The 15,744-nt window shown below is 43.1% G+C and overlaps 1 protein-coding gene across 1 annotated transcript in view; it reads right to left on the bottom strand.

Annotated features, from left to right (window-relative positions):
* The window catches only part of PGBD5 (piggyBac transposable element derived 5), a 35,650-nt gene extending 28,456 nt beyond the window's left edge, over positions 1-7,194 (bottom strand). The window contains exons 1-2 of the mRNA XM_008940467.1: positions 7,185-7,194; positions 5,369-5,796 (exon numbers count right to left, since the gene is read on the bottom strand). Coding sequence (XP_008938715.1) covers positions 5,369-5,782 — 414 coding nt within the window. The 5' untranslated portion in view covers positions 5,783-5,796; positions 7,185-7,194. The remainder of the gene's footprint in view (positions 1-5,368; positions 5,797-7,184) is intronic.
* Between the last annotated feature and the right edge of the window lie 8,550 nt (positions 7,195-15,744).

Genomic DNA, 15,744 nt, shown 5'->3' with positions numbered 1-15,744 from the left:
CAAGCTTTCACGCTTTGTTTACGGTCAATATGCGTATGCACTCCAAGTGTTGGAGTCCCATCTTGGAGCTTGTCTCTCCACAGATTATTCCAACTCACAAAACAGAACAGCCAGCCACCGTCTCCTGACAGGTCCTTTCTTTCTTCTCCATTTTAGATCATCTCCAAAGTTCTTTCCACCCCATAGTTTCACCTTCTCTCACCACAGCCCAAATAGGCTTGTTGGCAAAGCCCAGAGCCACTAACTCTTTTGTACTTGGATTTTCTGACTCCACTGTCCTTAGGTAATGATCCAACATGTCCTTGACATAGCTCAACTTCTCTTAGTTCCATGGCCATCCCCAACACAGGCTGTCTCTTCAGCCTGTCTCCTGGAAATGGTGCCTCAGCTTGCCTTGCCTCTGGCTTTTGGTGGGTACCACCCAGTTGCAGACTGAGTCCCCTGGGTAACCACACCTGTATGCACAGATTCAACCATTGCTTCTGTAGTAGTAGCTTGGGCTACTGCTTCTGTGCTCCAAAGCTCCTCCGGTCTAAACTAAATTCTCGTGCTAGTATCTGACATCTCTGCTTGCATATCTTAACTGTCAGTTCTGATTTTATATGCTGCATTGGAGAGTATCTCCCTCTCCTTAAGATAACCCCTTACTATCTCCTTTTTTGGTCACTCCAGACATCCCTCCCCTGCTGCAGACCTCACTGGCCAGTGAATCTGTGCAAGGTCTTCTGAGTCAGGCAGTGCCTGCATTTTCCACGCTTTCTGAGTAACAGCTCTAAAATATTAGTCATTTCAGAGTAAAAACACACCCACCGATCAAGATTCCATCCAAGCCCACAGCCATCCTGCAACAGTTTTACTTCTGGCCTCAGCATAAGGCAGTCCTGCCCCATAGATTTCTGCTGGAAAACTGTTCTCCTAATGCATCACACTAGTCACATCACACTTCTTCACTTCTCTCTGATAGTTCTTCTCCAATAATATCAGACAGATTCTTTGTTTTCACTTTCAAAGTACTGTTTGGCCTATCCACATTTTACTGATCCTCTTTAACATCATTCAAGGGTCAGCTCTCACCTCTGATAGAGCCATGATTTCATGCTCCTCCACACATTTGTTCCATCTTCAAATGAAAAAAAACCCAACCAAACAATTCTTACAGCACTCTATCACCATTAGGTAATTTAAAAATAGCTATAAAGGTTCATCATCTTCTGCTGTCAAAACTCTCCCTAAAATCTGGCTTCACCAGAGAAGCAATTGGGCAAGAGCTACAGGACGTCAGAAAGTTGCATTGCTGTCCAATATCCCTATCGCTCCGCTGTCTGTCTTGCTCCATGTCTTAAACGTGGCCAATGTCTTCTGAATACTTACACCTTTGCGTTAAACTCACAGAACCCCTAAGACTGAACAGCCCTGGTTTGGGACCAGCACCCTCATTCACAAAGAATCATTCTGAAAACAGGAAAACTGAGATATAGAGCTGTGACTTGAACAAGATCTTATAACATGGAAATGCCCAACATCAAATCAACATGTAAGCATGAGGACACACAAGAGCTACGAGTTGATCAGCCTGGTTTTGCCCCTCTATGCTTTCAGAGGAGGTGTTATCTAATGCTGTGAGTTGTTTTGGAGGACCTATGCTGAAGCTGCTCAGCTGTACCCTATGACACCACCACGAGCGAAACGCAAACAAGCCCCCTAGTAACTGGCCAAACTTTTGCACCATACCCTTTCAACAAGAGGTGGGAGTTACATCTCTCTTTTTGCCAGGCAGTTCACTCCTGCCTGAGGTAAGGACCTAAGCTGACTGTTCCCAGCTGACATTTCACTAGGCAGATACAGAAATGCTTGGTTCCAAGATGCCCAAGAGAAGGTACTTCAGAAGGAGAGGGAAGATGAGATTGCCTGGAGTTGTGTCAGATCCAGACCTCTTTCACACCAGTCAGGGGCAGCCAGAGACACCAAACCTGTCTAGTCATGTCCCGCTGACAAGCATAGAAATACTTAGCAGGAACAGAAGGATATCTGAGCAGTGACGTTATTTTCCTGAGCTCCTCTGGCTTCTGGAATTCATTGTTACACCCTTGGCATTTGAGTATCCTTGAATTTGTTGCAGTGTACCTCCTGAGCTCAGGCAGGGCATCCTCCCTGTCTTCAGGCTTCCACTTAGAGACAGCAGCATAGCTACAAAGCTAAGCAGCAAAGAGATGGCAATGATCCCAGGAGCAGTCACAAAACTCTACCTCTTGTTGCTCAGGTAAAGGCAGCAGTTATTTATACAGAAGATGTTGACGAGGGATAAAATGCAGAGATTAAGATGCAGAGATTATTCCTGTCCCTACCCAATCTAGGTCAGAACACAGATTTTTTTTACTCTGTAAATTGATGCTAGCACTGCTGATACATAATTATAATGTTCTGGGCTTTCAATACTTTAGTAAGCTGGAGACTAATTATTTCCTGTTGTTTGTTCAGTATATTTAGCAAAACAATTATAATTCACTAGATTGTTTTCTTTGTTTTGGTATATTGGCACAGTCCTCTCCCTCTGTTTCCTTTCACAGAAACTGTGGTGTCATTTTTGCATGCACATGGGGGTGGGGTGGGGGGTGTTACACATGAAAAAAAAAAAAACCTAGAAGAATCTCTTCTAGCTCTCCAAAAAGAAAAGCTCAAATCAGAAGAAATAACTGTGGAGGCAGCTGCTGCACTGCCTGCTGGATGCAGTGTCTCATCAGTCTGTAGGGGTGAGTTAAACAGGCATCTGCCTAACCTGTGTGCTCTGAGCCAACACTGCCAGAGGAAGAAAGTCAGTAACAAATCTACCTACAAGTCCAAAGAACCTTGATGCCTTCAACAGCAAGGAGCCCAAGCCATTCCTCTGCTTGATGCCACTTACAAGATGTTAGCCCAAAGCTTTGGGCATAGATCATGGCTCAAGCACAAGCCACCCAGACACCACAAGTCTCATATTTAAGATACAGGTGTACCCTAAGCAACAAATCCGCTTTGAACTTGGGATTCCAGGTATCACTGTTTACAGGAATTTGGGGCCCTCTTCCCAAAATGCTTTCAGAGGCAGCACATCCGAAAGCCCACCTGAATGGGTCTTTCCCCTTGCCTTTTCCCTTTGCTTCCATGTAACTGGCTTGTTATTTTTAATTATTTCTATTATTTCTCCTGGACCAGACATGCTGAGGTTTACTGCAGTCTGCTAATCTGCACTCAAGAGAGTTTCCAGGGAGGTGTCTTTCCTGCTGTTTTTGAGCAGATGGGGTCCACATCTCTGGAGAAAGGTAGTGTGCAACCCTGCCTGAAGGCACCCAGGAGGATGTTAGGCACAAGGCTTCTGTCAGGAGGAGACCTGGAACATCCTCCAGTAGGCTACCAGCGTCACACTAGAGTATTTTTAACAACAGATTCAAAAGTTTTTTTTTCCTTTCTCACAGAGTTATTTTTGAAACTGTGTTTTAGTCCTTTTTGTTCCACTAAATACCACTGAAACATGCTGTATAGAAATCACCAATGTAAACACAGACAGGGGAAGAGAGAAGTGGAGAGGGAAGGAAGAGAATTGGGATGTTGCTACATCTTCCCCCCCACCACGTTTCTTTTTAAAAGTAGTGTCTCCTTACCAAGCTCAGCACAAGCATACATTTTGCTTGTGGCAATTGAGACGTTTTGCCACTGCAAATAGAATGCTATGATTTTGTCAGTTCAGTTCCTCCCTGCTCAGGAGAGGGGAAGGGAGAAGGGATAGACACTCAAATCAAATTTTATCCTTTAATGGATTTGCACTCACAGCATGTCCCACAGCACACCATTATAAGCATTTACATTAGACACTGTGATCACATTTCTGAAGCCTTTATCTTCCACCCATTGAAGTCAGTGGCCATAAGGATTAGATTTCATATCTTAATGAGAGCTTAGTCCCAACAATACCATGTCTCTCACTGCCTGTTTTGTCCTGATGGAAGCACACCTCCCTTCTCTTCCATTACAGCTTTTCAGACAGCTCCATCTGAATTATCAAGGTATGATTTTTATCATCTGTAAAATAGAAAAAAAAACCCTGTACTTGTTCCCCATTTATTTTAGGTACACTTCAATGGATGCAATGCATCTATGTCTTCATTAATTTTGTGCAGTGGGCAAAAATGTGGTGCTTCAGAGGGGAAACAGGAAGAAAAAGAGGATGATGGACACAACACCTTTTCCAAATGTCTAAGTGAAATCTTTACATTCTGAAAACAGAGAATTGTTTGAGAAGTTATTTCAAGCAGTAACATATTTATTTCATGCTTATTCCTTTTGCTTTCCAGTCTTCTGAACATGACTAGTAGCATCAACTCCAAAAGGAGATAATTTCTAGTGGAACAAAGTGTATGATGAATATTAAGAAAATGTTTATTTGCACTTAAAAAAACAAAACAAAACAAAACAAAACAAAACAAAACAAAAAACAGTACAGCTGTAGTCAGACAATCACCAGCTACATAAGTTTCTATATTTTGTTCCTTACATTGTCTGACCAGTCCACAGAGCAGTGTCCCTACAGAATAGCATTCCGTTGTACCCCTAATTGTATCCAGAAATAAAAATTCATTGGAGTCCTGTTTACTCTTTTTCCTGATAGTCTAGAAGTATTTCCAGTTCACTGGCACTTTGGTAGCAAATCCACACATCGATAAGTTTTTCCATAGGAGCACCATCTATCACTAAAACCCAGGAGAGGCACAAGGCACAGGCCGTGCTGATGGGGCAGCTGACAACTACAGTGGGCAAAGGCACCTTCCCCCCTGCTCATTTTCCCTTTGCCCAGTCGAGGGGAGGCAGCTGTGCTGCTGGACCATATGACAAGCACCTGCTGCTAGGGTCATAGCCAGTCATTCCCAGCAAACTCAGCTCCTGCATCTAACCCTCAGCCTGTAGCTGGAGCAGCTACAGGTTCTCCCTCCAGCTCAGCCGTACCAGCTCTGTCCTTTCCATTCTCCCTCTTAGGAGCAGCCTGCAACCTCCCATCCTCAGGATAGCAAAACCTAGTGGTGCCCACCTCACCGAGAAGCCTCCAGGCTTGTTTAGACCACCAAAGCAAACAGCCACACCTTGGAGAGCGTCACTACTATTGAAACATGCTGGGAACCTGCCTTGCAGAGCTGTAAGTCAGACGTTGTTGAGCACTTGGCACATGACAGTGCTGCTTTCTCTCATGTTTCGTGGAAGCACCACAGCATGGCTTTCCAGTATGAAGCCCCAGCTCTTTCTTCAGGCAGCTGTGCTCTGCACTTTCAGTCACAGCCTGACAACCAGACAATCTAGAGCACGTTGGTTAAATGTTCCCTGCCAACATGTTAACTCTTACCTGGGCTTGTGAAGGTCTAAAAGCGGAGTCAAAGCCATTCTGCAGAGAGTCCAGAAAAGGCTGGATTTTGTAGAGGCCATGCGTTGTGTGGCTTGAGCGGAAGGCCACAATATGGAAGTACTTCAGGATCTTCTCGAACCTCGATTGTGTCATGATAAGTGCAATGCTTTTGTTGCTGTAGAAGCCACTGCTCCAGATGCTGAGAACAGACTCACAGTGGTGGATGCTGGTTGATATCATGTAGCCTAAGAAGGCCTTCATTTCTGACAAGGTAACGTCAATCCAGGCATCGTCACTACCGAACCTCTCCTGGTACTTCTTGGCATACATGTTGGTTTGGACCACCATATTCTTTAGTACATTGTCAGGGACAAAGAGTTGAAAAAAGTCCATGGCACTGGCAGTCAGGGGCATTTTTCGTGTTGGACCTATGACAAAAGCAAGAAGGGAAGATAAGCTCACTCCTGATCATCATAAGTCATGTCCAACACTAGCAATTTAAAGCAGGATTAACTGTCCTAAAGCAGGAAAATAAAGTCAAAGTGATGGCATTTCAGTTTATTCCTTTGAAAGGGTACCCACTGTCTGACCTCTCATCAGGAAACTTCCCCTCTGTATTATCTCCCTTCCTCCTATATGATATGAACACAACACACTCTGAATACCTTCTTCCTCTGCTCTGCACCCTCATTAGTTTGTAGCACGCAGGTCTGTGAGGCAGCATGTATTTAACTTTTCCACTTATATACTAGCCGTACCTTTCACCCTCAGCAGCTGGTTGGGCCTTTCTGTGGCTAGTCTTTTACTTGTCCATAAGCACATCAAAGCAGTGCCTTCCCCAAAACAGCCCAAAAAGACAGTGTCCGAGCCCTCCAGAGAAAGAGTGCTGCCCACATCCCAGCTGATGTGATTCCTGGGCACTAGAACCTGGATCCCACCTTTTCTTTTGCACCTCCAATTCCTGCCCAGTTCATTGTCATTAACCTCATGGCTTTCAAATCTGCTTCTGCTCCACACACAGAGCCATGCAGTTAATGTCTGTGCGCTCTGCCGCCCTGCTGGAGCCTTATCCTGCACTCTGACTCTCTCTCCAGGAGAGGATGTTACCAGAACAAGTCAAAGACACGGCTACTGTCGCCATCCCACATCACAGGGAATCCTTGTAGTATTACAATGCCTGCACTCGTTGCCCTTCCTTTTTATTGACATTCTACTTCTCTGCCAGATTCAACTATTCCATAAGAAGGGGGTTAGGTAGGAAAGGGAGGCTCTAAGGATTTGCAGCACTGTATCAGTGTAACAAGGTTATCCAGTCAGACACCAGATTACATTAAGCTGAATTAGGAACATCAAGCCTGCAATACCAGGGATGCAGACACCAGTCCTTACAACCTTCTCTCCTCCAATCCACTAAATTCCATTTTAAAAAGTACTGGTTTTCATGCTCCCACTTTGTGGCAGTGCTTTAGTCACTAGATAAGATCTGCAGAGACAGGGACATTCTCTATTGTCCTACAGAAGCAGTGAAAATCAGTTCACCTGTGAGGGGCAGCATGGACAAACCCAATGGACAGGGCAGTGCTTAAGAGCAGTTCTACATCCCGGTGTAAGAGACAGTGTCGTGACTACAACCCCAAACTAAGAGTTGGATCCAGTAAATACTGCACCTTAGTTTAACAGGCTTCAGCCCTGCGACTGCCTGAAGAACTTCTTGATCACAAGCAGGAGGCACTTAGCTTCTCATCTGAAGTTCTGCCTAAAAGGAGGGAGTCTTCCTTGCATTATGTGGCTGCTTGGATCTCAGCATCAGCTCTGCCAGCTGAATCAGAGAATGAGATTTGCCATTCTGCAGATCCACTGCTGTGTTGGTCAGGTCACATTCGCCAGTACCTCTGCATCTCAGTTCACATCCTTAGTTACAGCAACAACTATCCCTTGCAGAAATCTTGCATGAAACAGTACTGCAAGTAACTACACAAATACTGTGGTTGGACTTGCTCTTAAGCAGTAATGTTTGGGTGCACTACAGTGAACTGAAGCTACTATAATGACAGCAAAAATAACACCAAGACATTGAAAGTGTGTGTTGGAGAAGAATGCCAAAAAAAGCAAACAAAAGTGGATTTTTTTCCCCAAGTGCAATGAGGAAATAAACATATATTTAAAGATTACGTTCCAATTTTAATTGCTAAGATTAAGAAACTGCAAGTGAAACAGTTCAGCTGAAAGCACATTCCCCTATACAGAAAGACCAGAGTAAAAAGCCTCACACAAAACATATTCTCATCAGGACAGAGCAGAAAATTTCAGCTTAAATGATAAAAGGTTTTCATTATCAACTGAAAACTATGGGGCTAGAATAGATAGACTTACTTAACCTTAACTTCTATTGCCATAATAAAGCCTCTTCTCAATGAGTTCTCTTCTTTTGATCAGGAGATTTGTATTCTGAAAGCAGCCACTAGGCTGTTATGGCTGACATAAAATGCTGTATAAATGATTCTGTATGACTTACAGTGCATCACTTCCTCCTTCCTCGTAACTTTTGACAAAAAAAAACCAAAATTAGTTTTGATGTTCTGCAGTAGATATGGCTTTCTGATAACAACACACTGCACAGAGTGTATTCCTAGCTATACAGGAAGTCTTAAGTAGCTACTGAACTCAACTCTGGTGCCCAAGCAATCCTCTAGGTAAAGCATAGAGGTAGTTTTTAAATTCTTGCCTTTAGAAGCAGAAGCTGGGAGTAGGGCTAACATTTCAAATCTTGTCCACAGCAGCCAAAACCCATCCATAAAGCATTAAGTCTCATGAAATATGTCAGTCTCAGGACAGGTGGATATGGACAATAGGCTGGGCTCCATCTTTAGGAAGTCATGAGCAGTCAGAAGCACAAAAAGGTATTTTTGCATGTAATAAAGTTTTCAGTAGCTGCACAAGTTTACCTTGAAAAGTGATTACAGAGAACTGCCAGGTATACTGGATAGGACAATCACTTCTTATCCAGCAGTCCTGCTGCAGCCACACAGAATCTTCGATCTGCTCTCCTTGAAATAAAGATGCAGGATTTGTACTGCATTGGCCATGCAGAGCCCAAGTCAACCTCATTGTTGACTAAACATAGTTCTGAAAGCCCTGTAAAATCTCATTGTCTTAAAAACTAGCATTTATTGTCAAAGTGAGCACAACCGATTCATCATTTAGTGATATGCAATAAAACAAGAGTGACACTGAATTTCGGTAAGAAGGTAACTGAATTTTTAACATGAATAGGGTTTTGCATAGTTAATGACTAGCCTAAACTAAATTATTTAAATATGACTTTCTATCAACGTACACAAATATATCCCACATATAAAGCCGACTACATAAAAAAATAGTGAACTTGTACTTTTAAAGGATTTGCACATTGACTTAAATGGCACTTACTCAGAAAAAAATTGTATGAAAGAGTTCAGGATTCCAAACATTGCCATACATTACCATTCCACCACTTACCTTTTAAAGCTTTATTCAGTCAAATAATAGTGGCTTTGAGCAGTCTTCCATTCTCGGAATGAGTATACAATTATGATTGCATGTCAAAGTCAGGTTTCTCTCTCCTATACCCTAAGGCGTGTACATGGAGAATATATTTATTTACATAGGGGGTTTTGCTTTAAAAACCAATCAGGATTTCCAGTATGCTATAGAGTTAGAGCACGAAAGTACTCTTGGGAGTTTCCAAACATGCAGCTAGACCCAGTGTTCTGTTCAAACCCAGGGTGGGGACAGAGCTCTATTAAGTAACCTCTGTTTGGGCAGCACATGCACCACCAGTAGCACTGTGGGCTTACTTTAAATGACTTTGCAGAACATGGAGGATAACATAAACTTCTGTTAATGACACAACATGCACACAAACTCTCCTTCTTCCTCGTCACCCTGTCTACCAGCAACAACTTGCACGTGTAATCGGCAGCAATCACCTTGCAAGTCACTACTGCTTCTAGATCCTATTTTGACCAGGTTGCTTCCACTTTCTGTTTTGCGCTCGGAAGGAATGCCTTCCCCAAAGCCATAGCTATTTAAAGTGCAAGAATAGACTCAAAATAACTGCAGCTAAGCACAGAAAGCCTTTTTTTGTTTCTATACTGGAGGTATGACGGTGGAGCAGAGGCTGGCACCTTGCCCTCGCACTGCGTGCATTGCAGAGCTCATTTTGGCCCAGCTCAGCTCAGGGCAAACTGCAGCAGCAGCTTCTCCAGGTCTGATGCCTAGCAAGAAAGCAGGCTGCACACTCAGCTTCTCAGCAAACGTACACATTGCAGAAAAATAACCCAGAAAGATTTAAGAAAAAAATGTACGTGAAAATTCTGTGTGACCATCCTTTAGACAGCCCCCGTGCATCCTCCCAGAGTCTCTAGTCTCTCTTGGATGGGTCCCCATCAGTCACATACTTCCCCCTTCTCCTGCCCCACCAGTATTCCTAGCCCTCCTTACTGCACAGTACATTAGGAAAAAAAAGAACTCCAAGTGACTTAGCTGCTTTTCCCTTACTTAACCGGTTTGCAGAGCTAAGTCATTTGAGCACATTTTTAAAATGTTAATTTTGCCTTTTCCATTTTTCCTATTCTGATCACCAACCTGTTGTTTAGCAGCTCAGAGTTCACAGACTCAGAATAAAACATGGGAAGTTTCAAAACCTACTGTAATCTATTGGTGCTTACAACATAACATACAAACCCTAAGAAGGTCAAGAGTATTGTCATTTTGGGCAGGATAAATCAGATGTACAAGAAGAAAACAAAGTGGAAGAAAATTCTCCCTTTGCTCTGCTGTGCAAAAGATTTAGTGTCCTCGTTCAAAGTGTAATTGAGGTTCATGATAAAATACCCCCTTACACTGATAGGCTCAGGTACTACCATAGGTATGCCAATCCAAATTGCATGGTTTGGAAATGAACCTTGTACAGAGCTAATCCAGAGTTGACTTTGAAATTAATTTAGCTTTATTAGCAACTGGGCAGACCCTAATACTCCTGAATTGAGCACAAGAGTGATAGAAGCATCAGTTTAAGAATTTAGAAGTAATGTTATTGTCCTCTTTAAGCAAAAATCTGACAATTTATAGTCACACATGAGGATAGTACATTTAGGTGTACTATATACAGATAAGAAAAAGACAAGAAAAATCCATCCAGAACCTGCTATTTTCTGGCAAGTGGGAAGTATTTTCTCCTCTGATATATGGCACAGCTTTCAAAGACCCAGGTTTGAAAAGCCAATTAATTCCTTCTTCCTAAGTCAGTGCAATTAAAGACTGTTTTATATTCCTGTTAAGTAACCTTTCTAAAAGTACACAACATGATTTTTGGATCTTATTTAGAGAACAACAAAAAACGCTGACAGAAGGTTTCTGTCAGAAAATATACATTCATCAAAAAATCATGATGTTTTCCTGAGAAGTGTCGACTGATGAAATATGACAGACAGTCTAAACCATTTTTCATCTTTCTCAATAAATAGAGACCTATACAAAGAGCTGAAAAAATAGCAACAAAATCTAAACAATGTTTTAATATTTCCCAAGTGAGATCTTTCAGAATTTTGTTTTCACACTAAGTTCCCTCATGAAGGCCTTGGAAGCACTGGAGCTTATCTGGCTTGCCAGAAAATCAGTTTTTCTATCAGCTCAATTCTTAATGGCTTGGAAGAAATGTACATCAGACCATCCTCAAACCATAGCCAGTTTGATAGCCTTATGACAGGCCTGTCAAGACAGCTTGAATTAAGTGCATGTAACAATTCTCTTCTGAGCTTTATTCCAATTCCTGCTTTCCTGTAGGAACTGTGCAGCAAGTATCCAGGTCTTTAATGTAGGATATTATGCTTGTGTATTTTGTTCATCTTCATTACAAAAAGCAACCAAAGCTTCAGTGACAAGTCTGCTTTGTCAAGTGAAAGGAGTCATCCTAATTTATACTAGCTGCATTTCTGAAAAATATTTCAGGGCAAGTAGATGTTTGCATTTGCGGTTTTGGTAGATGAATGTTACTTTCTCTTACGACTGCCTAGCACAAGAATTCTATATAAATGTCCAAAACAGGATCCATACTGTGGAGTTGCTTGGAGCGCAAAGCCAGCCTACAAGAATGCAATAAAAAACCCACAGTGAAACAACTCCCAAACAGACACTATATTGGCTTTCTTACACGACAGAGAAGAAACAGGACACGCTCCTTCTAAAGATGGTTTTCTTCAATCACAAGGCCTCTCTCAGCAGCCCATGCTTCTGGGTAAGTTTTTACTAGGTCACCTCCCCCCAGAAATTTACTTTGCACCCTTGCTTGGGCAGTCAGTAGCACACACTTTGGCTCTACATTTGGTTTCAGTTAAGTTTATTCCAAGCTGTTCAGCAAAGTGTGATTTGCCTGCACTTTGCCAACCTCTATAAGTAAGCCTTGGACCACGCCTCCGTGGCTGCATGTAATTACCATTGTCACAAAATTGTTCCAAACAGCTTCCATGAATGGGCACTGCGTCAGCAATAAAGTGATCCACACATTGCAGTCTGACTTCTAGCCATAGACAGAATTAAGAGCTGGGTCTAAAAGCAATCCAAGGACAAATGAAAATGGACTGAAAACCAGCACACAGCTGCTCTGTGCTGGCTGTGGCCAAAAGAGTCTCTGGCCTCCACACCAGACAGCACTGAGTTATGGCAAGTCAAATAGAGAATTTGATTAGTAAACCAAACTAACATTTAAGCTAAATGGTAACATTTAGGGAAGTATTTAGTAAACTAAGGAACTTCCTGCAATTCAGTTTGTTTCCCTGCTGTCTACCAGATCCAGATTCCTGCCTAACTTTCTTCAACATTATAGCAAAACCCCCAAGATCCAAATCTAGCACGTCAGCCTGGTATGGCCCAAGAACAAGTAATGTACCTGTTCCCACCCAACACCAGCCAGCCTTCCCACTCGATGTGACCATGGCCTCCCAAGGCTTGGGGTGATAGCCAAGTCACCCTGCCCATTCCTCCTGCCCCATGCTGCTCTGTGCTCGCTGGCAGTCAGCCTGTAAAAGGTGAAGGACTTCAGAAGTTCTGCTGAAGCAGCTTCCAAGGCAATAGTCCACTGCACTTTCTTTTGCCACTGCAGTTTTTTAATTAACATTTTACTGCACTCAACCATCAGAACAGATTGGCTGCTTCTGCCAGTCCAGCTGGAGACTGAGCATATCTAGCAGATCAGAGACAACCATCCACATGCTGACTTCATGCATCATCTTAACACAGCTTTTGGCAGATCACAGAGCAGTTACACATCTGGCTGTAGGCACAGCTGTGCATATTTATGAAATATCTCTACAAAGCAGCATGGGCAGTTTTACGTTAGCACAACTTGCATTACCAGCAGGGTGACCCTCATAACTAACTCCCAGAGAGGTGCTTTAGGATGATCCCATGGGGGACCCGTGCTGCACTGGCAACTCTTGCAGATGCAGTCCACCACCACATCTTTCTCTCCTGGGCTCCTGGTCTGCTCTAGTGCACACTGGTCAAATACCATCACCTGCTTGCAACTTCCTCCTTTCCAGCAATTTAAAATAAAAATCTACCTAAGCAAGCATTAGCAATACTTGATCCCAGGACTCTGCCTCCAAAGGGAGGGACTTTGTGTTTGAAGAAGGGAAAATAGCCTAGTATGTTTTCTAGGCAAATCATCAGGACATTTAATTTATCTATTGTAAAGAAAAGTCAATAAGCAAGTGACCCAAGTAATGAGATGCTGAAAGCCTTCACGTCAACTCCTGCATTTACATGCAACACACATGCCACTGAAAAATGAACCTCTCGTTTTTGAGCAAGTCCCGTAAGGAATGGGTTTCTGCTTTGTTCAAAAATTGATTATTAAAAAAGAAAGAAAGAAAGAAAGAATATATCAGTTGGAAATCCAGACAGTTCAATAAAACAGAGACAACCTTTTCACTCAAGAACATTCATTCTAGTACAGAACCTCCTAATGATTCATCTCCATCCCACACGAGTTAAGGTTGCTACAGTACTGGTCTCTGCAATTGCTTCCCAGAGCTACAGATTATTCCTGGAGAAGACAGAGAATAGTTGTTAGGGTAAGGCACATAGTCCCCAGTGAACAGAATGAAGCGCCTACTGCTACAACCACTTGGGAGAGGGCGATGAGCAGGGTGTTCTTGCTGCAGCCTGGCTAGAAGACCTCAAAAACTAGAATCTGCCTGAGGAGGTTGGTACCAGGAGCTCCATGGAGATGATATTCAGGCTCTGTTTCCAAACCTGCTTCCTTTGGGTTGCACCAGCCTCCCTTAAGATTTTACCTCTCTCTGTAGGAAAGAGAGTACATGGATTTCTAGGTGAGCTTCACAAACTGCCCAGTAAGACAAGGTTTCTCTGCTGTCATTGCCCAAGAGTAGGAGACAGAGGAGCTCTCATCACTGTAGAGATGGTAACAAAATAAATCAATACTTGATTCACAGGCACCCTCATCAAATGCTGCACCACCTCTGTCTAAGAAGATCCTAACACATCTACATTTACACAGCTGCTTTTAAACTTGTAATTCCCCCGCTTTATATTCTCCATGTTCCTCCCCAACACCCTCAAAATCCTTGGGACAAGCAGTTACAAGCCATAAGTTCCTTGCTGGTCCATAAAGCTTAGGGGCAGATGAAAGTCTAAATCTTTACTTAGGACATCTAAGGTGCAAGTGGAGATCATGTATTTGCAATCCTTCCTGGGGCCAGGGCTCCTTTACACATGCATAGTATCACTTTGTGCACTTTTTGTTTCATTTTCGCTGGTTTACTCCTGTCCCTGTTGCTAGGCTGCCTTCTTCCATCCTTGTTCTGCCTGCCCTTAGGAGTGACCAGTATCACAGGCTGTCTGAACATCTGAACTCAAAGTAGCCAAGTGGCTGGAAAGTTCAATAAATGACTTCTATATACCATGCACATCAACATCCCTAATCCTCTTACCACATGCAGGGTACACGGCTCACTCCACAGCACTCCAACTGCTTAGGCTTCATAATAACTCTTACAAACCCACAACTTCTCAGTTGTAAGAAACCAAAGCATTTCTTCAATGATGAAGGGGAAGAAAAAAAAAAGGTAATCAGATGTGCAAAAAGGTCGATTGTACTGCTTGTGCGTTAACTCCATGGTGATGCAGACATGTTTACAAACCCCTGTACCCCCAGGGAGGACTTCCAGGGAGTTGTATCTGCAAAGAGTGAGGACCTAGGCACAACTCGGAGCTAAACAGTGCATGAAGTCAGAGTGAGATGCTCAGAAACAGCAGTTGCTGAGCAGCACAGCACTGCTTCTGCAAGCCTTGCCCAGCTACTGTGAGAAAAAAACTCAGTTTATAAGAGGAGGAAATAGCTTGTATTTCCTCCTATAGTTTGTATAAGCGTAGCCAGCAGGTTGAGGGAGTTGTTTCTGCTCCTCTACTCCACTCTCATGAGACTCCACCTGGAGTGCTGTGTCCAACTCTGGAACCTCAAACACAAGAATGACATGGACCTCCCAGATCCATGTCCACAAAGATCATCAGAGGGCTAGAACACCTCTCCCATGAGGACAGGTGGAGACAGTTGGGGTTTCTTAGACTGGAAAACAGAAGGCTCCAGGGAGACCTTACAGCAGCCTTTCAGTACCTCAAAGAAGACTACAAGAAAGCTGGAGAGGGACTTTTTACAGGGGCTTGTAGTGATAGGACGAGATGTAACGGCTTCAAACTGGAAGAGGGTAGATTCAGGTTGTATGAAAGGAAGAAGTTCTTCACTATGAGGGTGGCGAGACACTGGAACAGGTTGCCCAGGCAAGTTGTGGATGCTCCATCACTGCACGTGTACAAGACCAGGCTGGATGGGGCCTTGCACAGCCTGGTCTTGTGGGAGGTGTCCCTGCCCAAGGCAGAGGTGCTGGAACTGGATGATCTTTAAGGTCCCTTCCAACCCAAACTAGTCTAGGATTCTATGATTTCTCATTTTGGACTTAGCAGCAATAGGGATATGCAGCAGAGATTTTCAAAGAACTTCATGGTATTCTCACACAAATAAACAAACAAATGCATGTTGGTGATGAAATCTGAGTCACATTAAGCAATGGAGTAGACGACAAAGTAAATAAATCCTTCTGCTATATAAAAACCAGGCCCATCAGTTCCTTTAATCTGCAGGTATAATTATATAGGATGCACCTGCAAGTTAAATCTAAATTAGTAACATGAAAACCACTGCAAAATGTGTCCTTCTTTTTGCAAGGGACCAAGCACTTCACATTAAGGATTCCTACAGAGCCTTCTGGGCATTATCACAACAGAAATAACAGCTTCCCATTCTGTAACCACAGATT

Source organism: Merops nubicus, unplaced genomic scaffold, assembly GCF_000691845.1.
Source record: "Merops nubicus isolate BGI_N331 unplaced genomic scaffold, ASM69184v1 scaffold13025, whole genome shotgun sequence".
NCBI lineage: Eukaryota > Metazoa > Chordata > Aves > Coraciiformes > Meropidae > Merops > Merops nubicus.
Note: the sequence above shows the minus strand (reverse complement) of the source record. Positions and strands in the feature narration are given on the sequence as shown.